Source organism: Elgaria multicarinata, chromosome 4 (genome assembly GCF_023053635.1).
Source record: "Elgaria multicarinata webbii isolate HBS135686 ecotype San Diego chromosome 4, rElgMul1.1.pri, whole genome shotgun sequence".
Taxonomy (NCBI): Eukaryota; Metazoa; Chordata; class Lepidosauria; order Squamata; family Anguidae; genus Elgaria; species Elgaria multicarinata.
The window spans coordinates 4,738,245-4,764,820 of NC_086174.1; the positions used below are offsets into that span (position 1 = coordinate 4,738,245).

A 26,576-nucleotide genomic window follows, 5' to 3' on the forward strand; every position below is an offset into this window, starting at 1 on the left:
TGAGAGAATAAAAAGGTCTTCAGCTGGCGACGAAAGGAGTACAGTGTAGGCGCCAGGCGGACCTCTCTGGGGAGCGCATTCCACAGCCGGGGTGCCACAGCGGAGAAGGCCCTCCTCCTAGTAGCCACCTGCCTCACTTCCTTTAGCAGGGGCTCATGGAGAAGGGCCCCTGTAGATGATCTTAAGGTCTGGGCAGGTACATACATGAGGAGGCGTTCCTTCGAATAACCTGGCCCCAAACCTTTTAGGGCTTTGAATGTCAATACCAGCACTTTGGATCGGGCCCGGACCTGGACTGGCAGCCAATGAAGTTGTAAAAGGACTGGCGTAACGTGATCTCGCTGGCCAGATTGTCTTATGAGTAAATTGTATGCAGAGTTGCCATCTATGATCGTGCAGGTGATACATCAGGTATATTTGTAAATAGATAAGGTTAATGTTCATTATCTAGCCCTGTATATATTGTGGAGTAGTGTGGCTTGTCACTTTGGAACATTAGATTATACTACTGCCTTCCTTCTTTTTGCATGCATTGTATATAGGAGTAGAACTTCCATCATTCCTGGCCCTTTGGATCACTGGGAGAAGGCTGCCTTACACTATGCATCATTAGGGGTGTTGGGTGTACTTTAGAGTACACTCTGATTTCAAGCAGGGCAAAAGCTCTGACTGACGTTCCACATGAGCCTGAGTGTGATTCCTAGAAGATGCCCCAGAACCCTCCGTGAGGCTTACGTATTAATGGCAGAAGCCGAAACAAAAAGTATTCCCTGAAGGTAAAGATGACAGAGAGATCCGTAAGTTATTCAAATGTGTTTGTATTTCTGTGAATCCAAGCTTAAGACTCTGCAGCACACTGGCTATCCCCCCACTCATGTGGATTCCATGGACTTGCAGACCATTTTTTTTTTTTACTTTGGTGGGGGAAGAATTTATGCAAATTTGCACTAACGCACACTTGTGCAGGTGGAATGAAATGGGACGGGCTTAATGAAATCTGATCACTTGGGTCGCCCCTTTTAGTGCAACTATTTTCAAACTAGACCAGCCTTCCTCAACCCAGGGCGCTCCAGATGTGTTAGACTGCATCTCCCAGAATGCCCCAGCCAGCTGGCTGGGGCATTCTAGGAGATGCAGCCCAACACATCTGGAGCGCCCCGGGTTGAGGAAGGCTGAACTAGACCATTAGGCTACGATCCTAAGCATCCTTGCCTGGAAGCACGGTCCCCCGAAACCAAGGAAACGGATCGCCACTTCTCTGTCCCGCTCTGGGAGGTTGTAGGCGCTCCACTCCTCTTAGTTCATTTCAGCGGAGGCTCCACAGATGCTCACTGGCAGCCGTACACAGACTTGCTGTTGTCACCTGAGCTGAAGTGAATGAATGGGGGACCCTCTGCAGGTGGCGCGATCCACCTGTGTGTCAGCATCGTAGTCCACAAGAGGCGGCTAGATCTCATGTACGCCTGCAACCCAGTTTCAAAGTCCTGCTCTTAGCGGACAGGGTCTGCAGCCTTAACCCCCTCCCTGCCTTGATTGCATTTATGTTCTCTCTCACCCCTTCCACAAACTCCCTCGCTGGCCCCACCTGTATATTCCCCATGACACCTGTGGACTCCATCCGGCTGGCCACGTTCACCGTGTTCCCCCAAATGTCGTAGTGAGGTTTGCGGGCACCAATGACTCCCGCCAGCACCGCTCCTTTGTTCATGCCTGTCCACACCATGAAAAGAGAGAGTAAAAAACACATTCAAGTTAAGGAAATGCATTTTCCAAGGCTTCAGCCCCATGCTCGGGGCCTGGTTAAGACTGGGGTCAGGAGAAGCTTAAGAGCATCAGAAAAATCCCTGCTGAACGAGAGCAAAGACCCTAACCAGAAGCTTCTGAGGAGCCCAGAGCAGGACATGGGGGCAAGAGCCAGTGTCTGCTGTCGCTCCCCAGCAATTGGCAGCTAGACTGCCCCTGTACTTGGAGTATGAAGCCATTGACATATCTTCCTGCTGCTTCTCCATGCGTTGGTCCTGTCCTCCTTTAAACTTCTCTAAGCCAACAGCTCTCACCCTGGTAGAGCACCATGACAATGGAACCCATGACCTAGGAAGGTGGTGGGCTCTCCCACACTAGAGGCCTTCAAGAGGCAGCTGGACAACCCTCTGCCAGGGAGGCTTTAGGGTGGATTCCTGCATTGAGCAGGGGGTTGGACTCGATGGCCTTAGAGGCCCCTTCCAACTCTACTATTCTATGATTCTATGGTTTGCAGCAGTAAAGTCCATACCTTTATTATGGATTGTGAGAAGAAGGACCCAGTGGAGGCTCTGATGTCAGTGGGGTGGTGAATCCACTCTGAGATTCAGGCAGAACCAGTCAGAACTCTAAAGTTCTGTCCAACTTGTCCAAGGTGCCATGTCAGTGGGGCGGTGAATCCGCTCCGGGTTTTAGTCAGAACTCTAAAGGAGCTGTCCAAGATGCCATGTCAGTGGGGCGGTGAATCCGCTCTGGGTTTTAGTCATAACTCTAAAGGAGCTGTCCAAGATGCCATGTCAGTGGGGAAGTGAATCCGCTCCGGGTTTTAGTCAGAACTCTAAAGGGGCTGTCCAAGGTGCCATGTCAGTGGCGCTTCCGCACCTTGGACAGCTCCTTTAGAGTTCTGACTAAAACCCGAAGCGGATTCCCCACTCTCACTGACATTGGAGCCTCCAGCGGAAGGGCTTCCTTTTGCTTGTCCAGACTCTGGTTCCAAATCAATGTCGTTCGGTGATCCCACGTTCTACCACTAAAAGGGAGAAAAATACCTCCCCACTTTCTCCACACTATGTAAGAGCTTCCAATGTCCTCTCCCGAATTTCTTTTCAGAGGTTCTCTGAGCCCAGAATTAATTCATATTCCAGAGAGTGTGTGTGTGTATTTGGAATACACACAAAGACACACACACACACACACACACACACAGGGAGCGAAGCCCACTTGCCTATTCGCAACATGAAGTTATTGAAGGATTGGTAGTTAATGTTCATCAATGTCTCCTTCATGGCCAAGGCAAAGTCAGCAAGATCCGATAAATGTTGCCAGCGCTCCTTTTCTGAAAGTTCTTCCTTCTGATGAGAGCAAAAGACAACAACAACAACAACAACAACAACATAAATAGCAGAAAAGCTAAACTCCCAGGAGGGAGACCTTCTCCACACCCAACCCACACAACCAGTTCTCCAATTCTGAGCAGTAAATCCACCCACGCCTTTATGATGATGACCTATTTTGCACAGGGTCCAGGGTCCAAAACTCCCAAGTTACATGCAATCAAATATAATTCATTACTTTTGCGGACGTTTTTAAAGCTCACTTCCTAATTCTGAGAGAATTTCCCCACCCCTCTTTCCTTTCAAAGCCTTGAACAAATAAAACTGGGTACGCGGGACCTTCTCCGTAAACCCTACGGGAGTAGTCTACAGCTTATTTCTTTATTTATTACATTTTTATACAGCCCAATAGCCGAAGCTCTCTGGGCGGTTCCCGGCTCCTTTTCAAAGCTCTGTCACTTGAACTAGAGGAACAAATGTCAGTCCTCAATTAGTTTCCGGGCGAAGTATAAAGTGTTGGTTATCACCTTTAAAGCCCTACATGGTTTGGGGGTCCAGGCTACCTGCGGAATCGCCTTCTCCCGTACAATCCACCCCGCACACTCAGGTCCTCTGGGAAGAATCCACTTCAGCTAGCAAAAACTAGATTAACAACTGTTACCCAGAGGACCTTCTCTTCTGCTGCTGCCAGACTGTGGCATGGCCTGCCGGAGGAGACTCGTCAGCTTAACAGTCTCTTAGCATTCAAGAAAGCGATCAAGGCTGATCTCTTCCGGCAGGCCTATCCAGTGGAATTTTAGGATGCTTTTAGGATGTTTTAACAAGGTATACAATGTTTTTAATCAGTATTTTATGTATTTTATACTTACTGTTGTTCTCTGCCTCGATCCAAATGGAGAGGCAGGTAAGAAATAAATTTATTATTATTATTATTATTAATAATAATAATAATAATAATAATAATAATAATAATAATAATTTAATAGCAAAGGGGTGTAGGTGTTGTGCCCAGGTTTGCCAGTGGGCAAGGCTTCACTTAAGACAGGGTGGGCACAATGCATCTCTGATAGCTGAGCACATTCCCTCGAAGGCTTTTCCTGTATCGAACTACGGGCTGCTCCAACCTGTGCAAAGCCAGATCTGTTTGCTGGTAAACAATCCTAATAGATGGGCCACAACTTATTTCAAAATAGCAGCACTCCTGGGGAAGGGGGCGGCACCAACACGGAGATTATCTCGCACAGCTGTACTGAAACCCAGCCACTCAAGACAGTGGAGCCGGGGCGCACCCGGATGGCCATCTTTTCAGAAGCCAACTTTGCATATAACACTCAGACATGGAGGTAAAAGCGTCTATGTCGGGTTGTGCATCGAAGAAACTGGTCCCGCATGTTTTACAGGAGAACCAAGCTCTGCACTGTGTTGACTGGCTGAAACAGGTGCTGTCATGAACCATCCACCTGGTTCCTCTACAGAGCAGTTTTTCAATGGTTTTAAAGAAAGAGGGGGGGGAGTTAATTGAATAAATCAATGAGTGATAACCACTTAAATTAATGAATAAGTGGGTATCTTCTTGTTTTGATTAACTAAAAATTTAGCACTTACTAAAAACACAACAGGCAGCCCACCTAAAGTAGAGGGGGATGAACGAAATAGATTTCTGAATTGGCATTTGATTCATTGGCCCTTTCAGCTGTCAATTTTGTTGTGAAGTGAGGGGGGAACCAGGTTTGACCCACAGAGGAAGTAATTGCAGGCGGCCTTGGTTAGTATACCCACGGCACACATTCTTGGACACCGAAGGCGACGTGCAGTGTTCCGCCCCCTCTGCTTACCTTCACAGTGTTGTTATAGCCATTGGTGTTGACGTCCGGGGTCACTCCAGATGCCGCCATGTAGGTGCTACCAATAGTTTTGATCTTGGTGATGCACCGGAACTGGGGATCGTCCAGGAGCTGTGAGAATCAAGGGGACAAAGGGACCCCCCACCTCCATAATTATAGAGGTCAAACAAACCAGTTAGGGAAATTGGTTGGGGGTGCCATGGGGTTGATAGAAATGTTGACACCAAAGGCCGTTCCATGCTCTTACTGGGCCAACAATCTCCCTCTATCATCAATGGCTGCGTTTGGATAACACAACTCCAGGGTTGATTATCAAAGGGGTATTCCCCACACAACAAGATTATAATCAACCGTAGAGTGGATTAACCCCAATGTCGAGTTGACCATTAGTCAACTGTGTGTTTGATTGACCCATCCCCCGCCCTCTCTCCACCCAAGTCCTCCCGCTGATATCCCATCAGCCATTGCTAGTTCTGCCGGCTGGACTAGAGCGGCAGCCACTGCTTTGGTCACTCTTGCCAGAGGACTCTGTAGAGAGCCGGAATAGTCAACTCAACGGGGCAAAATAGTCCACGGAGCCTGACAGACAACACGCTAACCAATGGTAATGTGACTAGGGAACTCTGCAGAGTGTTTTTTTCCCCTCCGTTGGGTATTTTGGGGAAATAGTCAACCGTGGGGTGATTTCTGCCCGACAGACAACACAAGAACGGTTGTCGTCTTAACGGTTGACGACTTAAACCACCGTTGTTTTTTGTGTTGTCCGAACGCAGCCGATACCTGGTAGAGCAGCTGGCATACATACCCTCTTCACCCCACCGAGCACATAAAAAGACCTCCAGCTTCAGAAGAGTCGGCAACGGCCTGAGGGAATTCTGCTGTTTTATTATTTTCAATTTTGAACTCTTAAAATTTAATTTTTAATATTTTCAGAAATACTTTAGGTTGTAAGCCACCTTGAGCACTTTGGCAGAAAGACTGTATATAAATGCAGCAAATATGCATACAAGCATGACGTGATATGATGCAGGCAGGAGGCACGGAGCCGCTGTTTGTATGTAGGATGAGGTGCGGAGGAACAGGTAACCCCACTGCTCTGATCAAAAAACACCACTGCTCTACCCAACTCACTTTCTGCATTTTGTTACGGGAAGAAAAAAAACATGTCACGAAAGTAACCACACATCTCCTGTGTACTGTGTGTGGTTTGACCCTGACTTTCCATACGTGGAGCAAATTGGACAGCCAGGCACTTCCAAGCAAGCATCCCTCCCGTGGAGCAGGTGTGAGGACTGGACCGTGGGCAATTTCAGGAACTTTTTAATGGCACCCAAAGCCAATTCAACAAGCTGGTGATTCCATTATAGGATGTGCCATTAGTATTTCTAGGGATGTATTTGAACTACTGGGACCCTTTTTATTAGAGTGTCCCAGTGCAGTGCTCACATGCAAACTAGGTTCTGAAGCTCAGTGCTGATGGGACCTGGGTCCTTCTACTCGCCCGTCCCCTCTTACTTCGCAGAGGCCACCTTGGCCGATCTTGTCATGATTAGGGTGACCATATGAAAAGGAGGACAGGGCTCCTGTATCTTTAACAGTTGCATTGAAAAGGGAATTTCTGCAGGTGTCCTTTTTATATATGGGGAACCTGGTGAAATTCCCTCTTCATCACACCAGTTAAAGCTGCAGGTGCCCTGCCCTCTTTTAAATCTGGTCACTCTAGTATAGCTCCTGCACCTTTAATTGTGGTGATGAAGAGGGAATTTCACCAGGTTCTCCATATATAAAAAGGACACCTGCTGAAATTCCCTTTTCTATGCAACTGTTAAAGTTACAGGAGCCCGGTCCTCCTTTCCATAGGGTCACCCTAGTCATGATCACAGCCCTGCTGGCATCTGGCTCCTTGCATTCTGCCTATCTCTTGGGTAGCAAAGAAGGTGCAGTAGCAGAGCAGAAGGCAGCCAGATGGTTGGACCAGCATAATGCAGAGAAGGTCAATCAGGATCTGATTGACCCAATTCAAAGTGCTGGTATTAACATTTAAAGCCCTAAACGGTTTGGGGCCAGGTTATTTGAAGGAATGAGCCTCGTGTGGAGCAGAGCGGTAAAGCAGCAGTTTCTGCAGCTGAAACTCCCCACGGCCTGAGTTCGATCCCAGCGGAAGCTGGTTTCAGGCAGCCGGCTCGGGTTGACTCAGCCATCCATCCACCCGAGGTCGGTAAAATGAGTACCCAGCTAGCTGGGGGAAAGGTAATAATGGCCGGGGAAGGCAACGGCAAACCACCCCGCAAAAAGGCCTGCCAAGAAAATGACAGCGAAAGCTGGTGTCCCTCCAAGAGTCAGTAATGAATCAGTGCTTGCACGAGAGGTTCCTTTCCTTTCCTTTCCTTTCTATTTGAAGGAACACCTCCTCCCATATGTACCTGCCTAGACCCTAAGATCATTTACAGAGCCCTTCTCCGCAAGCCCCTGCCAAAGGAAGTGAGGCAGGTGGCTACCAGGAGGAGGACCTTCTCTGCAGTGGCACCCCGGTTGTGGAATGAGCTCCCCAGAGAGGTCCACCTGGCGCCTACACTGTACTCCTTTCGTCGCCAGCTGAAGACCTTTTTATTCTCTCAGTATTTTAACACTTAATTTTAACTTAAATTTAAATTTTACTGTTCTAACTCTGTATATCTTATATCAATTTTGCTGCGTGGTTTTTATCCTGGTTGTGCTTTTCATACTGTATTTTGTAATTGTGCTTTTAACCTGTTGGTTGTTTTATGATGGTTTTAATTTTTGTGAACCGCACAGAGAGCTTCGGCTATTGGGCGGTATAAAAATGTAATAAATAAATAAATAAATAAATAAAATAAAATCTACTGGGAGATCTCTGTGTGTGACTTGCAGTAGATCAGAAAGAATGTCAGGCTCCCAAAGTTTTAAACAACAACAAAATTATACAAAATTATACTGCTGAAACAAAGACAATTTTGGGGCAGGTGAAGCTGTCAGGGTTCCTCTTATGACCTGGACCCCCTGAGCAACGACTTAAGGATCTCTGCCTCTTTAAGAGTCCCACCTTCCTTCTTTTTACCTTCTCCGCCCAGTAATGTGAGCTTTAGGCTGTAGATGTGGGGTGAGTGGCACTCCAAACACTTATGGCTTAACACAACAGTTTACCAATGAATTAAAACAACCAAATTACAAGAAACATGTTTAGTCAATAGAGCTGAGAAATAAATATAAAAGGCATTAAAAGGAAATAAGAATTGCAAAAATGCAACTTCTTTTACCCTAAGCTGCTTCTTTCTGCTCCTTCCTTATGGTATTGGTCTGGGTCTGGTCCCTGGCTGGCTCTCATTCTTTTATACCTTCTTTCCTCCAGACAGAAAGTCAAGTTCCCACTTTGAGGAAATGAAACTTAACTAGGGAATAAACTAGGGTGACCCTATGGAAAGGAGGACAGGGCTCCTGTATCTTTAACAGTTGCATAGAAAAGGGAATTTCAGCAGGTGTCATTTGAATATATGGAGAACCTGGTGAAATTCCCTCTTCATCACACCACTTAATGCTGCAGGAGCTATACTAGAGTGACCAGATTTAAAAGAGGGCAGGGCACCTGCAGCTTTTACTGTTGTGATGAAGAGGGAATTTCAACAGGTTCTCCATATATACAAATGACACCTGCAGAAATTCCCTTTTCAATACAACTGTTACAAAAGATACAGGAGTCCTGTCCTCCTTTTCATATGGAAGAGACTGAAAGAACTGGGCATGTTTAGCCTGGAGAAGAGAAGATGGAGGGGAGACATGAGAGCACTCTTCAAATACTTAAAAGGTTGTCACACAGAGGAGGGCCAGGATCTCTTCTCGATCCTCCCAGAGTGCAGGACACAGAATAACGGGCTCAAGTCAAAGGAAGCCAGATTCCAGCTGGACATCAGGAAAAACTTCCTGACTGTTAGAGCAGTACGACAATGGAACCAGTTACCTGGGGAGGTTGTGGGCTCTCCCACACTAGAGATACATTCAAGAGGCAGCTGGACAACCATCCGTCAGGGATGCTTTAGGGTGGATTCCTGCATTGAGCAGGGGGTTGAACTCGATGGCCTTGCAGGCCCCTTCCAACTCTGCGATTCTATGATTCTATGGTCACCCTAAATAAACCTTAACCAGAGACATAAAACTACTCTTCTCAGGGGTATCCCTTCCCCAACAGAAAATTCCAGGCTTTTAAGACGTGCTTTTATTGCCTTGCCTCAGTAGGACTCAAACCTTCACAGAGGCTAAAGAAAAGTATATTTCTGTATGTCCTCTGTTCAGTTCTGCTACTCAAAACAAATACTTGGGTCCAGAATTCTTGGATTTTGAGGGTTTGTCTTTTGCATCAGGCTCCAACTGGTGAATTTGGGGGTTTCAACAAAACAAAACAAATCGATCCCACAAGCCTGAAGTCTGCCTTGTTGTTGACCTTGGGGGCCCCTGGCAAGCGGCCTGGCTTTGCTGCTCCTCCGGGAGGACTCACCGCATCGAAATCCGAGATGATCTCGTTGAGGAAGCGCAGGCACTCGATCCCGCCGTTGTTGATGCTCTCCTCCGTGTAGAAGTCGGCAAAGTTGGGGAGGGAGGCAAACATGACGCCGATCTCATCGTAAGACTGACTGTACAGCTCCTGCACATTAGGGGCAAGGAAGAAGAGGGAAAGAAGTAAGAGGAAGGCAGACCGTCCATTGATGCAGCTTTTGGGGATGGAAAGATCACAGAATCATAGACTAGTAGAGTTGGAAGAAGCCACTAAGGCCATCGAGCCCAACCCCCTGCTCAAGGCAGGAATCCACCCTAAAGCCTCCCTGACAGATGGTTGTCCAGCTGCCTCTTGAAGGCCTCGAGTGTGGCATTCGTGACATTGCAGAGCCTGAAAGCCACATGGGACTCCTGGGGTTTGCGTTACTCCATGCTCCTACAGCAGGGAAGCTATAGCAGGTCCTTCAACAGTGGTGGGCCCTGAAGAACCAATGAATAGGGACCATGAGGTTGGAGGTGGCTGCTAAGCAATCGTCCAGGCCAAGAGAGCATTGGGCGCCGGAAGGTGAATCATAGAATCACAGAATAGCAGAGTTGGAAGGGGCCTACAAGGCCATCAAGTTAAACCCCCTGCTCAAGGCAGGAATCCACCCTAAAGCATCCCTGACAGCGGGTTGTCCAGCTGCCTCTTGAAGGCCTCAAGTGTGGGAGAGCCCACAACCTCACCAGGCAACTGGTTCCATTGTCGTACTGCTCTAACAGTCAGGAAGTTTTTCCTGATGTCCAGCTGGAATCTGGCTTCCTTTAACTTGAGCCTGTTATTCCGTGTCCTGCACTCTGGGAGGATCGAGAAGAGATCCTGGCCCTCCTCTGTGTGACAACCTTTTAAGTATTTGAAGAGTGCTCTCATGTCTCTCCTCCGTCTTCTCTTCTCCAGGCTAAACATAAGATATATGACGTCCACAGCATTCCCACAGTCCACAAGGGAGGTTACCCGATCAAAAAATGAGATCAAATTAGTCTGACAGGATTTGTTCTTGACAAATCCATGTTGGCTTCTAGTAATCACTGCATTGATTTCAAGGTGTTTACAGATTGACCCACACAAGATTCCCAGTTATGGACAAGATCCACATCCTTAAATGTGGACACAGATCTGACAGCTAGTGACATCTGTGTGTCGGCTGGTTGGAGGTTAGATTTTTAGTGGATGTACAGAAGCATGTGAGAAATCTGTAATCCTTTCCTTAAGAACAGATGTTGGAGACCAGAGGCTGGTTCAGCTCAGCCTGCTGTTTCAGCCATCGTCGGCTAGATTTCTATGGCAGCTTTTCCTGAACTGGGGATGGTAGGAGTTGCAGTCCAGCACATCTGGAGGGCACCAGGATGGGAAAGCCCACGAACGTGGTGAAATTGGAACACCACAAGCCGCCTAGGGTCAGGGGTGAGTGACCATCTACCCTAGAATGCTCTACTGCAGCCTTCCTCAACTTGTCCATTTGCGTTGGACATCAACTCCCATCAGTGCCATGGTCTAACTAATGGTCAGGGATGCTGGGTTTTGTAGTCTAAAGCATCTGGAGGGCACAGGGCTGGGGAAGGTTGACCTACGATGACTGGCATAGCCCTCCAGGGACTCAAGCAGAGAGAGAGACAGAGGCCTTTTCCATCCCCTCCCTGATCCTTCAAACGAGGGATGCCGGGGACTGAAACGGAGACCTTGGGCAGGTGCTCTACCACTGAGCTACGGCCCGGCTCCTAAGACCGATGGCTGCCTGCGATTGTTCCTGCCCAGCATCGATATACAGGACCTGCACACGGAGGGGCCACTGAACTCTTGCGCAACAATTATCCCCTAAGCCAGGGAGGGCAGAATCTCAACTCCAAGGGCCAAACCTGGCTCCCAAATCTGGTTCCCAATCTGCGCTCTGGGGCGCCACAGATGGGCACGCCCCATTCCAGCAGCCGGCCCTCCGCCCCGCCAACGCTCACCTCGTCCCGTTTCTTAGAGCCGAGGAAGTGACGGGCCACGTGGTCTGGCAGCATGTTGGTGACCAGGGCCTCATTCCAGCGCCTCATCTCGTACACGCGCTCCTTCTGGTCGTGAACATCGATCTTCCACACGAACAAAGTCCTGGCCAGCTTCTCCACCTGCCACATGGGGGAAGATCTAGGATTCAAAGGTCTTCCCAGGAGGGGCTTAGATCCACGTTGAGCACGGCGTGGCAACTTCACAACCACCACACCCACCGGAACACATGAAAGTGAATTGCCCTCCCATCACTACTCAACCACTGACTATTAAATTGACATTTGGTTATGACTAAATCACCCAGTCATTCATGCTTCGCTCCTTCGTAGTTGAAAAACACGCCAGTTTCTGGGCCAACTTTACCAGACAGACAGCAGTCTGTCTTCTGGGAGAATAGAGCCAGGGTCACAATGGAGAATTGTTCCACAAGCACATTCGAGGAAAATCCCACCCCATCCCATCCCCGGTCATTCATGTTCTGAAAAGGGTTATACGTTGAACACGAAGAAGTTTTCTATCAATGGATAGAGAGACACATATCCCCAGGAAGAGCCACCACACTCCTTACACTGGTGTCGTGGACCGGTTTTTATAGACGCCAACAATGGGTGTTGGGTTTCAAAAGGGATCTGAATTCTCAGGTTTTGAGAACGAAGGCATCTTGTGCCGTTCATTCATTCATTCATTACAATTCTACACAGCCCAATAGGCAAAGCTGTCTGGGCAGTTCACGGCATGCTGGATTTCTCCCTCTGATTTGCTCAGAAGGATCTGAGACTTCTAAATCAAAGACTTCGGCAAATTGAGACACCTGTCCAGGAGGCCTCTTCAGGTTGAACACCAAGATGGCCAAGGAGATGCTCGGGAAACAAAGGAAGACTGCCACGCTGGGACACCTCTGGCAGCCTTTCCAATGAAGTGCTCTCGAGATGTTTCAGACTACAACACCCAGGATTCCCAGCCACTGGCCATGGTGGCTGATGGGAGTTGAAGCCCACATCAGGAGGCCACATGGTTGTAGAGAGCTGACCTATGGTTCTAGCGGCACATTCTGGATCGCTCCAACTAGAAATCAGACAGTCTACTCACATGGCGTGAGAAATAGTAGAAACTTAACATCATCACGAAGATCATCACGGTGGTGGAGTACTTGGACGGAACGAGCCAGTAGCTGCAGGGAAGTGAAAAATGAATAAGACCCACAGTCGAGGGAAGCACAGGGCTGGAAGTTGAACGGCAACAACAGAGAGGGCCTTTTCTGTGGTGGCCCCTCATAGAGTATCCCCTCATAGGGATACAAGGCCATCGAGTCCAACCCCCTGCTCAATGCAGGAATCCACCCTAAAGCATCCCTGACAGATGGTTGTCCAGCTGCCTCTTGAAGGCCTCTAGTGTGGGAGAGCCCACAACCTCCCTAGGTCACTGGTTCCATTGTCGTACTGCTCTAACAATCAGGAAGTTTTTCCTGATGTCCAGCCGGAATCTGGCTTCCTTTAACTTGAGCCCATTATTCCGTGTCTTGCACTCTGGGAGGATCGAGAAGAGATCCTGGCCCTCCTCTGTGTGACAACCTTTCAAGTATTTGAAGAGTGCTATCATGTCTCCCCTCAATCTTCTCTTCTCCAGGCTAAACATGCCCAGTTCTTTCAGTCTCTCTTCATAGGGCTTTGTTTCCAGACCCTGATCATCCTGGTTGCCCTCCTCTGAACATGCTCCAGCTTGTCTGCGTCCTTCTTGAATTCATTCCCTCAATTATTTATTTATTTATTTATTTATTACATTTCTATACCACCCAATAGCCAGAGCTCTCTGGGCAGTTCATGGAATGATCTCCCCAACAAGGCCCACCTGGCGCCAACATTGATATTTTTTCGGTGCCAGGTTCAAAGTTTTCTCTTTTCCCGGGCATTTAGCAATATGTGAAGAGCTTTACTGATCCTAGATTTGTTTTTAAGGCTGTTTATAGATGTTTTAAATGTATGTTTCTGTGTATGTTGTATGTTTTTGTAGTTCTAAATTTTGTATATTGTTTTTAAGTGTTTTAATCTCATGTAAACCTCCCAGAATGCTTCGGCCCAACGGTATACAAATGTAAATAATAATAATAATAATAACAACAACAACAACAACTAGTACTACTACATTCAGCAAAATCACATAATCGAGTCCTTCCTGAGCTCTACCACTTTTAGTCTGCAGTTAGACGGATCATGCGTTTGAATATTTTCCCATGTAAAAATAAATAAATAAATAAACCCTTCATGTTGAAAACTAGCAGATCAGTGAGAAAGGGCTGAATCTAACCCTCTCTCATATGCTAGTTTTCTACATGCAGGGAGATCTATTTATTTAGTTGCATCTAGTTAAGAAAAATGCAAAAGCATACTTGAAGTAGTACAGTCCAAGAAAGATTCTCTACCATGTGATTTCACTGAATAGGTAGCTCAATTCTGACTCCACACAACTAGCATGGGGGAGATTAATCTATTTTTTAAACAGCAGCCCGCCACCCCGATACCTTGCACCCCACTTTTGGAATTCAGGGGAGTTTCAAACTCAGTTTGTGCTGTGCTGCAGATGTTGCAAGGGAAGAAAAGCTGTACTGGAGATTGCAGAAGGCGAACTGAACTCTCAGGACTGCATCGAACGTGGCTGAGGTTGTGCCTTCCTCCTCCCCTCCCAGGGAGTTGTCTTCCCTAACTTAAAGAGCAGGAAAACCTGGTGTTATGCCCCTGGCCAGATGCCTTCTGAATATGGTGACCCTATGGAAAGGAGGACAGGGCTCCCGTATCTTTAACAGTTGTTTCGAAAAGGGAATTTCAGCAGGCATCCTTTGTAGGCATGCAGCCCCTGGTGAAATCCCCTCTTCATCACAACAGTTGAAGCTGCAGGAGCCTTGCCCTCTTCAGTATCTGGTCACTCTAGTACTGCTCCTGCAGCTTTAGCTGTTGTGGTGAAGAGGGCATTTCACCAGGTGCTGCATGCATACAAAGGACACCTGCTGATCTTCCCTTTTCTACACAACTGCTAAAGATACAGGATCCCTGTCCTCCTTCACCCTATTCATGCAGCCCCTGGTGAAATTCCCTCTTCATCACAACCGTTAAAGCTGCAGCTTTAACGGTTGTGATGAAGAGGGAATTTCACCAGGGGCTGCATGCATACAAAGGACATCAATCAGCACCAGCCTGGTCTTTGCTTGGTGCTCAGAGATGGATATTTGGAACGTTAGAATATCCCTTCCGGCTCTGCCACCCTCAGCCGTTTGAAGGCCTCCTGCTCCTCACACGGCCTGGAGCTGCATCCCAGAACACCTACACAAAGCTGCCGCACTCCCGCTCTCCCTCCAAAGGCCCTCCGAATCACATCTGTGTAGGCTTTGCCCACACCCCGTCTCTTCCTCCTCTGAGATTGGAAAGAAGTCCAAGTTGGTGTAGCCTAACAGAACGCATTTCCTGTCCCTGTGTATCCTGGCTCCCTCCCTCCCTCCCCCCCCCCGCCCCGAAGCCTTCCCCAGTCTTGGAATTTTAGATTTGTCAAGAAAATGCCTTCTTCATGCTGCTCTGTAAAGCGTCACCCACAATTAGGGTTCCAGTTCCAGTTCTGGATGGGGGTACACTGCCCCTGAAAGACGTTGTTCGCAGCTTGGAGGTGTTTCTGGATCCGTCGCTCCAAATGACAGCTCAGATAGATGCGACGGCCAGGAGTGCCTACTATCAGCTTTGGCTGATACGCCAGCTGCACCCCTTCCTAGAGTCGGAAGACCTAAAGACGGTCGTGCACGCACTGGTAACTTCGAGGCTTGACTTCTGCAATGCGCTTTACATAGGGCTACCTTTGTGCCTAGTCTGGAAACTTCAACTAGGTCAAAATATGGCAGCCAGGCTGGTCACCGGTACAACGAGGCATGACCATATCACACCAGTTTTAAAATATCTCCACTGGCTGCCAATTAGTTTCCGGGCGAAGTATAAAGTGTTGGTTATCACCTTTAAAGCCCTGCATGGTTTGGGTCCAGGCTACCTGCGGGATCGCCTTCTCCTGTACAATCTGCCCCACACACTCAGGTCCTCTGGGAAAAACCTACTTCAGCTAGCAAGAGATAGATTAACAACTGTTACCCAGAGGACCTTCTCTTCTGCCGCTCCCAGATTATGGAATGACCTGCCGGGAGAGATTCGTCAACTTAACAGTCTTCTGGATTTTAAGAAAGCTATAAAGACTGATCTCTTCCGGCAGGCCTACCCAGTTGAATTTTAAGATGCAATGTCCTCATTTTAATAATGTATTTATTTATTTTTAATACTAATAATGTATTAGTTTTGAATGTTTTAATTATATGTATTTTATGGCATTTGCATTTATGTACCCCGCCTCGATCTGGAGGGAGAGGTGGGTAACAAAGAAATAAAATTATTATTATTATTATTATTATTATTATTATTATTATTATTATTATTATTATTCCATATAAAGAATATATATATTTCGGAAGCAGGCTAAAACTTTTTTGTTCCAGCAGGCCTTTGGAGAATAACCTGCCCCTCCATCTATGTTAATGTCTTATAATTTTGTTGTGTATTTTAAATGTTTATGGTTTTGTCCCCCGCCCACCCATGTATGTTTTAAACTTTGTAAGGCTGCCTTAAGGCCCAGCATTGGGCAAAAGGCGGGATACAAATAAATATAATAATAATAATAATAATAATAATAATAATAATAATATAAATGAAACCAATCAATCATTTAATGTACCTGGGCAATACTGCATCATGGTGGCTCATGGAAGGCAAAGGTGCCGGGACTCCACAGCCGGTGGCCGTCGCGTCGGCAGCAGCCCCCTACCCCACGTATTACACACACACACACACACGCGCGCCCCTGCTTCATCACCCGTGTCCCTCCTGACCCCCACCAGGCGCTCTCCCTCACCTGCTCTCCTGGAACCGCTCCTTGTCATACGTGTCGAAGATGTGCTGCCAGGCGAGTATGTTGACGACGCCCACCGCCCCGGTGATCAGCAGCATCAGGGTGAGCTTGACCATGTGGCTGACTTGCACCAGCATGATGGTGGCAATGAGCGCCAGCACGGCAATGTAGCTGTAGTACTTGGGGTTCTCCACGCAGCCGCTGGGAATCCAGGCCGGCGTCGTCTCGTTGACACTGCTGTAATACTGCTGGCAGCTCAGCTGTGGAGGCAGAAGAGAAGGCTCGTGTGGGTTGCAGGAGCATTTATTTTATTTATTTATTTATTTATTTAAAACATTTATATCCCGCTCTATATCAATAAGATTATAGAATCATAGAATAGCAGAGTTGGAAGGGGACTACAAGGCCATCGAGTCCAACCCCCTGCTCAATGCAGGAATCCACCCTAAAGCATCCCTGACAGATGGTTGTCTTGAAGGCCTCTAGTGTGGGAGAGCCCACAACCTCCCTAGGGAACTGATTCCACTGTCGTACTGCTCTAACCATCAGGAAGTTTTTCCTGATGTCCAGCTGGAATCTGGCTTCCTTTAACTTGAGCCCGTTATTCTGTGTCCTGCACTCTGGGAGGATCGAGAAGAGATCCTGGCCCTCCTCTGTGTGACAACCTTTCAAGTATTTGAAGAGTGCTCTCATGTCTCCCCTCAATCTTCTCTTCTCCAGGCTAAACATGCCCAGTTCTTTCAGTCTCTCTTCATAGGGCTTTGTTTCCAGACCCCTGATCATCCTGGTTGCCCTCCTCTGAACCTGCTCCAGCTTGTCTGCGTCCTTCTTGAATTGTGGAGCCCAGAACTGGACGCAATACTCTAGATGAGGCCTAACCAGGGCCGAATAGAGAGGAACCAGGACCTCACGCGATTTGGAAGCTCTGCTTCTATTCATGCAGCCCCAAATAGCGTTTGCCTTTCTTGCAGCCATAACGCCCCCACCTCTGTTAAATCTGAAATTGCCCATATCTACCCATCCATTCAGCTGGGCAGAGAAGACTGTTCTGTTGTGTGATGCTTTTCATGGCTTTTTCACGCCGCTTTCTAGTTTTCTTGAACTGAATGCTCTTGCTTGTGTGCTGATGCTTATTTTTATGGGGTATTCATTTTGTTTTGTTTTCATTGTTGCTCGGTTTGAAATGGTTTCTCATCTTGAGCGCCGAGCAGCCGAAGGAGCGACTCATAAACATGTCAGATTAAATACATAAAGGCTGTTTCCCTTCACACCTTATTCATGGGCTTCCCAGCTCGGTCGCGGTGGGAAACAGGATCGTAGACAAGACAGGCTCATCTCGGACTTATTGACCCTCCAGACCGTTTTAAGTTCTTATGGTTTTGAAAGCCCTGGAATGCACACGGCTTTCACGCTGCGCCCTGACATGGCCAGGACCCTAATGGTCATCTACCATACTACAAACGAGAAGGATCTTGGAATTGTTGTAGATCACAAGCTGAATATGAGCCAACAGTGCGATATGGCTGCAAGAAAGGCAAATGCTATTTTGGCAAATGCTATTTTGGCAAATGCTAGTTTGGGCTGCATTAATAGAAGTAGAGCTTCCAAATTGCGTGAGGTACTGGTTCCTCTCTATTCGGCTCTGGTTAGTCCTCATCTAGAGTATTGCGTCCAGTCTATTTATTTATTCATTTAAGGATTTTTATGCCGCCATTCAGCGAAAAAAGGCTCTCACGGCGTCTTACAAAAGTATTTCTTGACAGTCCCTGCCCACAGGCTTACAATCTAAAAGACATGACACAAAAGGAAAGGGGATTGGGAGGGAGGAGGAGGAGGGGGAAAAGGAAAGCAAATTCAGGCACTACAATCTTAGTTGTAAAGTTCAGCAGTTACAGTTGACAGCAGGAGGGAGGGGGCTCTCAGCTGGAGCTGGACCCAGGCACGGTGGAGAGGTGCCTGGCTGCTGCTTCCTCCCTCACTGGTGGCCTCTGCAGAGACAGTTGGCAGCAGGAGGGAGGGGGCTCTCAGCTGGAGCTGGACCCAGTTCTGGGCTCCACAATTCAAGAAGGACACAGACAAGCTGGAGTGTGTTCAGAGGAGGGCAACCAGGATGATCAGGGGTCTGGAAACAAAGCCCTATGAAGAGAGACTGAAAGAACTGGGCATGTTTAGCCTGGAGAACAGAAGATGGAGGAGAGACAGGATAGCACTCTTCAAATACTTAAAAGGTTGTCACACAAAGGAGGGACAGGATCTATTCTCGATCCTCCCAGAGTGCAGGACACGGAATAACGGACTCAAGTTAAAGCAAGCCAGATTCCAGCTGGACATCAGGAAAAACTTCCTGACTGTTAGAGCAGTACGACAATGGAACCAGTTACCTAGAGAGGCTGTGGGCTCTCCCACACTCGAGGCCTTCAAGAGGCAGCTGGACAACCATCTGTCAGGGATGCTGTAGGGTGGATTCCTGCACTGAGCAGGGGGTTGGACTTGATGGCCTTGTAGAACTCTTCCAACTCTGCTATTCTATGATTTTGTGATTCTATCTGGGTTCCTGCTAGCCACCCAACCCAGTGTGGTCAGGGCGGTGGACTTCACATTCTAGTAGAATTAGAGCAGTTCATCCTGGGAAATTCAACCTTCACCAGGGAGTGCTAAAAAACCCAGGCACCCTCCAGATGTGTTGGACAACAACTCCCATTGTCCCCACACATCAGGCACATGCTAGCTGGGGTGATGGGGGTTGTAGTCCAACAAACTGCAGAGCGCACACTTGGGAAAGACTGGTCCTTGTGTCATATCTAAATCACCCAGAAAGCGTCGGCTATGGGGCGGTATACAAATGTAATAAATAATCTTGTTTTAGGGTGTTTCTGGAATGTTTTTAGGATGTTCAAACAATGTATATTATGTTTTAATTCAGTTTTATGTATTTTACCGTATTTCTTCGATTATCAGAGAGGTCCGCCTGGCGCCTACATTGTACTGCTTTCGTCGCCAGCTGAAGACCTTTTTATTCTCTCAGTATTTTAACACTTAATTTTAACTTAAATTTAAATTTTACTGTTCTAATTCTGTATTTTAATCTTATATCAATTTTGTTGCGTGGTTTTTATCCTGGTTATGCTTTTTATACTGTATTTTGTAATTGTGCTTTTAACATGTTGGTTGTTTTATTATGGGTTTAATTTTTGTGAACCTCCCAGAGTGCTTTGGCTATTGGGCGGTATAAAAATGTAATAAATAAATAAATAAATAAAAAAGACGCTATCGATTGTAAGACGCACACTAATTTCAGTACCACCAACAGAAAAAAACCTCGAAGACACACCCGCGATTCTAAGACGCACCCCGTTTTTAGAGATGTTTATATGGGGGGAAAAGTGTGTCTTAGAATTGAAGAAATACGGTATATTTACTGTTGTTCCACGCCTTGATCAAAATGGAGAGGCAGGTAAGAAATAAAATTATTATTATTATTATTATTATTATTATTATTATTATTATTATTGATAATAATAATGTTGTTGTTTTTTCAAAGGGAGAAATCAGCGCTTTCTCCCCTGCCCTGCTCCTGAAAGGTTTCGCAGCATGGAAATGACAGCATTTCCATATGAGCTTCAGCCTAGAAGGTTTCAAGGTCTGGCCAATTATTAACAGGTTCTAAAAATAATCAGCTGCAGCTAGCCGTTTGCTAATTCCCTTTAATGATCTGCATGGTACAGTTCTGTCAACAATTATCGGCTCACCCAGAAGAAGGGAGTTCGCCACAGACGTCAGCCAAATGCCCCACAAGGGGGGGAATTAGAAAAAGAGGCAGCGGGGTAACCTTTAGGGCTGGTATCACTCCTTTCCAAATGGAACCAGAGCACATTTATGGTTGCAGACAAGGCTGGAGAATTTAACCCTTTAACCCTGCTTAACCCTTTCCCTTCCTGCTGTTTGTCCATTAAAAATTTCTCCCCGCTGCTTCCCAGGGATGGGGCAGTTACTTAGTAGATAAATGGCAGGAAGAAAAGGATTAAGAATCTTAGGGTGACCATGTGAAAAGGAGGACTGGGCTCCTGTATCTTTAACAGCTGTATTGAAAAGGGAAGAGAAGAGCATAAGAAATGCCCTGATGCTGGATCAGACCAAGGGTCCATCTAGTCCAGCACTCTGTTCACACAGGGGCCAACCAGCCATTGGCCAGGGATGAACAAGCAGGACATGGCTAGGGTGACCATCTGAAAAGGAGGACAGGGCTCCTGTATCTTTAACAGTTGCATAGAAAAAGGAATTTCAGCAGGTGTCATTTGTATATATGGAGAACCTGGTGAAATTCCCTCTTCATCACACCACTTAATGCTGCAGGAGCTATACTAGAGTGACCAGATTTAAAAGAGGGCAGGGCACCTGCAGCTGTAACTGTTGCGATGAAGAGGGAATTTCACCAGGTTCCCCACATATACAAATGACACCTGCTGAAATTTCCTTTTCAATGCAACTGTTAAAGATACAAGAGCCCTGTCCTCCTTTCCATAGGGTCACCCTAGACATGGTGCAACAGCACCCTCCCACCCATGTTCCCCAGCAACTGGTGCACACAGGCGTATTGCCTCAAATACTGGAGATAGCATACAACTATCAGGGCTAGTAGCCGTTGATATAGAAAAGGGGATTTCAGCAAGTGTCATTTGTATGTGTGCAGCACCTGGTGAAATTCTCTCTTCATCACAACAGTTAAAGCTGCAGGAGCCCTGCCCTCTTTTGTATCTGATCACTCTAGCTAAACGGGGCAGGGCTCCTGCACCTTTAACTGTTGCATTATGCATCATGCATTCCGTTAACCATTTTGTGGTTAAGCAGCATGGTCCAGCACTTTCTGCTCCTGGAATGACAATTATTCCCAATGTTTGGGGGCAGAGGTGTTGGACCTCCCCTGAGCCCCAGTCCACCCTGGGGTTCTCCAGACGGCCACGGCCCACTCCCCAACACCCAACTTTCCCCTCAACTACTGATAGTTTGGTTTCCTGACGTTTGCATGGGTTTCCCTCCATTCTAAAAGGCTGGAGTACGTCTCCTAAGGGTTGCGGACTCTGCCCATTTTGCCTTTGGTTTTATATGCTCTTTTAATCAGTTTTATGCATTTGATTTATATGGTATTATTGTATTTAATGTTGTTCCCCACCTCGATCCAGAGGGAGAGGTGGGTAAGAAATAAATTATTATTATTATTATTATTATTATTATTATTATTATTATTATTATTATTATTATATCCCACCCACCTCCGATATGTTGTTGTTGTTGTTATTATTATTATTATTATTATATCCCACCCACCTCCGATATGTTGTTGCTGTTGTTGTTGTTATTATTATTATTATTATTATATCCCACCCAACTCCAATATGTTGTTGTTGTTGTTGTTGTTGTTATTATTATTATTATTATTATTATATCCCACCCACCTCCGATATGTTGTTGTTGTTGTTGTTGTTGTTATTATTATTATTATTATTTATTTATATAGCACCATCAATGTACATGGTGCTGTACAGAGTAGAACAGTAAATAGCAAGACCCTGCCGCATTGGCTTACATTCTAATAAAATCATAATGAAACAATAAGGAGGGGAAGAGAATGCAAACAGGCACTGGGTAGGGTGGCCCCAGAGAGCTTCTTTGAAATTGAATTCTGCCCGCAGGATGAAAGAGGGCCAATGCCCCTTCTTTAGGGGTTGATTCAAGTAGGGTGACCCCATAGAAAGGAGGACGGGGCTCCTGTATCTTTCACAGTTGTACTGAAAGGGGAATTTTAGCAGATGTCATTTGTATGCATGCAGCACTTGATGAAATCCCCTCTTCATCACAACTGTTAAAGCTGCAGGAGCCCTGCCCTCTTTTGTATCTGGTCACTCCAAATCACTGGCCAAATACAAAAGAGGGCAAGGCTCCTGCAGCTTTAACTGTTGTGATGAAGAGGGGATTTCAGCAGGTGCTGCATGCATACAAATGCCACCTGCTGAAATTCCCCTTTCAATACAACTGTTAAAGATACAGGAGCCTGGTCCTCCTTTCATAGGGTCACCCTAATTCAAGGAGACAGAGGAAGGAGAAGGTCTTGCTTCATGCCTTGCTTACCATGTCTACAATGTCCGCCATGAGGAGGATGAAAATGGCGGACATGGCCCACGTGTTCCTGGCCCATCGAGTCCTGTCGATCCACGTGGAAAAAGCCACAAGCTTTTTAGGGAAAACCTGCGAAGAGAGGAAGGCGTGAAACACACAGAGGGAGCATGTTGCTAATATCCTACGTCTTGGCAGGGAGAACGGATTGCGGAGGGACAGTAGCGGAGTGGTAGCAGGTTCAGTCCTCAGCATGCCTAGTTAAAGAGCTTTGGGGCTGGGAAGGGCCACGGAGGGCTGCTACTAGCCAGAGTATGCAATACTGAGCTTTTGTTGTGAACCGCCCAGAGAGCTTTGGCTATTGGACAGTACAGAAATGTAACAAATGAATTAATACATGGAGAAAGACTTTTATCTGGTCCAAGGCAGCTTCTTACGTTCCTAGAACATCAAAGGGGACCATGGGTTATTGTGTTGTCTCAACACAATGTGTTTTCAGCAGAGTGGGTTATCGTGTGGTCTGAATGCAGCATGTTTTCTGCAAGGCGGCTTGTTAACCATGCAGCGTGGTTTATTTTTCTCAAACAAGCCACTTTGAGTAACCAATGGCTTGTTGCTGGATTGTTCAGGGTGTTTAACAAGCCATGCTTCATGTTTAATGAGCAACCCTACAGAAAAAACCCACTGCATTGAGACAACGACCAACCCTGCAGAAAAAACGCTATGTTCAGACGTCACGGTAACTCACAGTTCAGCAACAACCCGCACCAGGGGGGATTAGCGTGCTGTGTGAACCCAGCCGGTGAGTGTGTTTCTTATCCATGCACTCACAAAGCACAAAGGGACATTAAGGCTGAGCATGATTTGGGAGCTCCACAAGATCTTCTGAACAAGCTGGAGCGTGTCCAGAGGAGGGCAACCAGGATGATCAGGGGTCTGGAAACAAAGCCCTATGAGGAGAGACTGAAAGAACTGGGCCTGTTTAGCCTGGAGAAGAGAAGATGGAGGGGAGACATGAGAGCACTCTTCAAATACTTGAAAGGTTGTCACATGGAGGAGGGCCAGGATCTCTTCTCGATCCTCCCAGAGTGCAGGACACGGAATAACGGGCTCAAGTTAAAGGAAGCCGGATTCCAGCTGGACATCAGGAAAAACTTCCTGACTGTTAGAGCAGTACGACAATGGAATCAGTGACTTAGGCAGGTTGTGGGCTCTCCCACACTAGAGGCCTTCAAGAGGCAGCTGGACAACCATCTGTCAGGGATGCATTAGGGTGGATTCCTGCATTAAGCAGGGGGTTGGACTCGATGGCCTTATAGGTCCCTTCCAACTCTGCTATTCTTTGATTCTATGATTCTATGATTCATGTCTGAGCAGGCTCTCAATGGCTCATGTTCAATAGCTGATGTGTAGGGTGCCTTCTACCAACTTTGGTTGCTGGCCCAGCTATGCCCCTATCTGGACAGGGATAACCTGGCTTCAGTTGTCTATGCTCTGGTAACCTCCAAGTTAGATTACTGCAATGCGCTCTACGTGGGGCTGCCTTTGAAGACGGTTCAGAAGCTGCAGCTTGTGCAAAATGTGGCAGCCAGATTGGTAAAAGGGACCAGAAGGGTCGAACATATAAGACCCACTCTGGTCCACTTGTATTGGCTGCCTGTATGTTTCTGAGCCTGATTCAAGGTGCTGGTTTTAACCTATAAAGCCTTACACAGCTCAGTACCACAATACCTGATAGAACGCCTCTCCTGACATGAACCTACCTGTACACTATGTTCAACATCTAAGGCCCTTCTCTGGGTGCCTACTCTGAGGGAAGCTCGGAGGATGGCAACAAGGGAGAGGTCCTTTTCAGTGGTGGCCCCCCAATTATGGAACGATCTCCCCAACGAGGCCTGCCTGATGCCAATATTGCTATCTTTTCGGCGCCAGGTTAAAACTTTTCAATTTTCCTAGGCATTTAGCAATATGTGTTGAGCTTCATTGATACGTTTCTATAGCGCCCAATAGCCGGAGCTCTCTGGGCGGTTCACAAAAATTAAAAACATTCAAAGTATAAAATAACAGTATAAAACCATAATATTAAATACAATATAAAAGCTCAACCAGATAAAAACAGCAGCAATGCAAAATTACAAATTTAAAACACCACGTTAAAATTTATTTATAGACTGTTAAAATGCTGGGAGAATAAAAAGGTCTTCACCTGGCGTCTAAAAGCATATAATGTAGGTGCCAAGCGAACCTCCTTAGGGAGCTCATTCCACAGCCGGGGTGCCACAGCAGAGAAGGCCCTGCTCCTGTAGCCATCTGCCTCACTTCCTTTGGCAGGGGCTCGCGGAGAAGCACCCCTGAGGATGACCTTAGGGTCCAAGCAGGTACATATGGGAGGAGGCGTTCCTTCAGATAGCCTGGCCCCAAGCCATTTAAGGCTTTAAATGTCAATACCAGCACTTTGAATCGGGCCCGGACCTGGACTGGCAGCCAATGAAGCTGGAAAAGGACTGGCGTGATGTGGTCTCTCTGGCCAGTCCCTGTTAGTAGGTGGGCTGCCCTGTTTTGTACCAGTTGAAGTTTCTGGACCATTTTCAAAGGCAGCCCCACGTATAACGCATTGCAGTAATCCAAACGAGAGGTTATCAGAGCATGGATCACTGTAGCTAAGCTATCTCTGTCCAGATAAGGGCGCAGTTGGTGTATCAGCCTAAGCTGATAAAAGGTGCTCTTTGCCACTGAGTTCACCTGTGCCTCAAGTGACAGTTCTGGATCCAAGAGCACCCCCAAACTACGGACCCGATCCTTTAGGGAGAGTGCAACCCCGTGCAGGACAGGGCAAACATCACCTCGTGGTTTTGTGGTTTTAAATTTTGTATATGGTTTTTAATTGTTTTAATCTTATGTAAAACCGCAGAGCTTCGGCTATGGGGCGGTATAAAAACGTAATAAATAATAATAATAGGGTCAGCATGATCTCCCAGCATCCTCAGGCAGCTGTCAGGGACACCATTTGAAGTTCCCACAGTGGTCTTTACCAATGCTACAAAGGTTGCTATGAGGCACTATGATAAATTGAAAATGGCGACCAGGGCACCGCCAAAATTGAAGCCAGCCTGTTTGCTGATTTATCAGTTATGTATTTGTGTGTTAGTTAGATGGCTTAATTCTTTACAATGATGGAAACATAGATGGATGGAATGACAAATAGACAGACAGGTAGATAGATGCTTATGTGTCAGATAGATAGATAGAAGTTTATATGTGAACTGAAACTCAAATGCCATTGCCATTACACTACAACAAAAGTGTTTTAGTGTAAATCCTCATGCCTTTGATGGCACTTATGCATCTGGATCTTTTCTACACAAGGTTGCTAGTCGCTGTATCTACTTTAATTTTATCACAGAACTGATCCAAGCTCTACGCAAAGACCTTTATCTTTCCTGCTTTTCTGCTACATAACCTCTAGGTGGGGCTGTGGTATAGCAGAATAACACAATTGCACTAGTTGGAAAACGCCTTTTCTTTCGCTTTCAGAAGTAATGCCCCATTTCCCCCGTTCTGAAAAAAACGGGGAAAGTGCTCTTAAAAAACAGAAGCAAAATTGGAGGACCACAACATTGTCTAACAAACTGATTCTGGTTGTGCTTTTTATATTGTATTTTGTATGTGTGTTTTAAATTCGTTGGTTGTTTTTATGCTCTTCATGGTTTTAATTTTTGTGAACCGCCCAGAGAGCTTCGGCTATTGGGCAGTATAAAAATGTAATAAATAAATAAATAAACAACCATGAGTAAGGAATCATAAGTACATAAGAAATGCCTCATGGAGAAAAACATACAGTAATTGAATCCACAGCCCAAGCATTCCTGTCCTGCCAGTCCAGGTCCGGGCCCAATTCAAAGTACTGGTATTGACATTTAAAGCCCTAAACGGTTTGGGGCCAGGTTATCTGAAGGAACGCCTCTTCCCATATGTACCTACCCGGACCTTAAGATCATCTACAGGGGTCCTTCTCTGCGAGCCCCTGCCAAAGGAAGTGAGGCAGGTGGCTACTAGAAGCAGGGCTTTCTCCGCTGT

The 26,576-nt window shown here is 46.7% G+C and overlaps 1 protein-coding gene across 1 annotated transcript in view; it reads right to left on the reverse strand.

Moving 5' to 3' along the window:
* ADCY3 (adenylate cyclase 3) overlaps window positions 1-26,576 on the reverse strand; it is a 123,645-nt gene that overhangs the window by 3,496 nt on the left and 93,573 nt on the right. Inside the window, exons 12-19 of the mRNA XM_063123784.1 lie at window positions 22,515-22,631; window positions 16,392-16,648; window positions 12,549-12,630; window positions 11,420-11,578; window positions 9,429-9,575; window positions 4,910-5,029; window positions 2,966-3,092; window positions 1,586-1,710 (exon numbers count right to left, since the gene is read on the reverse strand). Of these exons, the coding sequence (XP_062979854.1) occupies window positions 1,586-1,710; window positions 2,966-3,092; window positions 4,910-5,029; window positions 9,429-9,575; window positions 11,420-11,578; window positions 12,549-12,630; window positions 16,392-16,648; window positions 22,515-22,631 (1,134 nt within the window). The remainder of the gene's footprint in view (window positions 1-1,585; window positions 1,711-2,965; window positions 3,093-4,909; window positions 5,030-9,428; window positions 9,576-11,419; window positions 11,579-12,548; window positions 12,631-16,391; window positions 16,649-22,514; window positions 22,632-26,576) is intronic.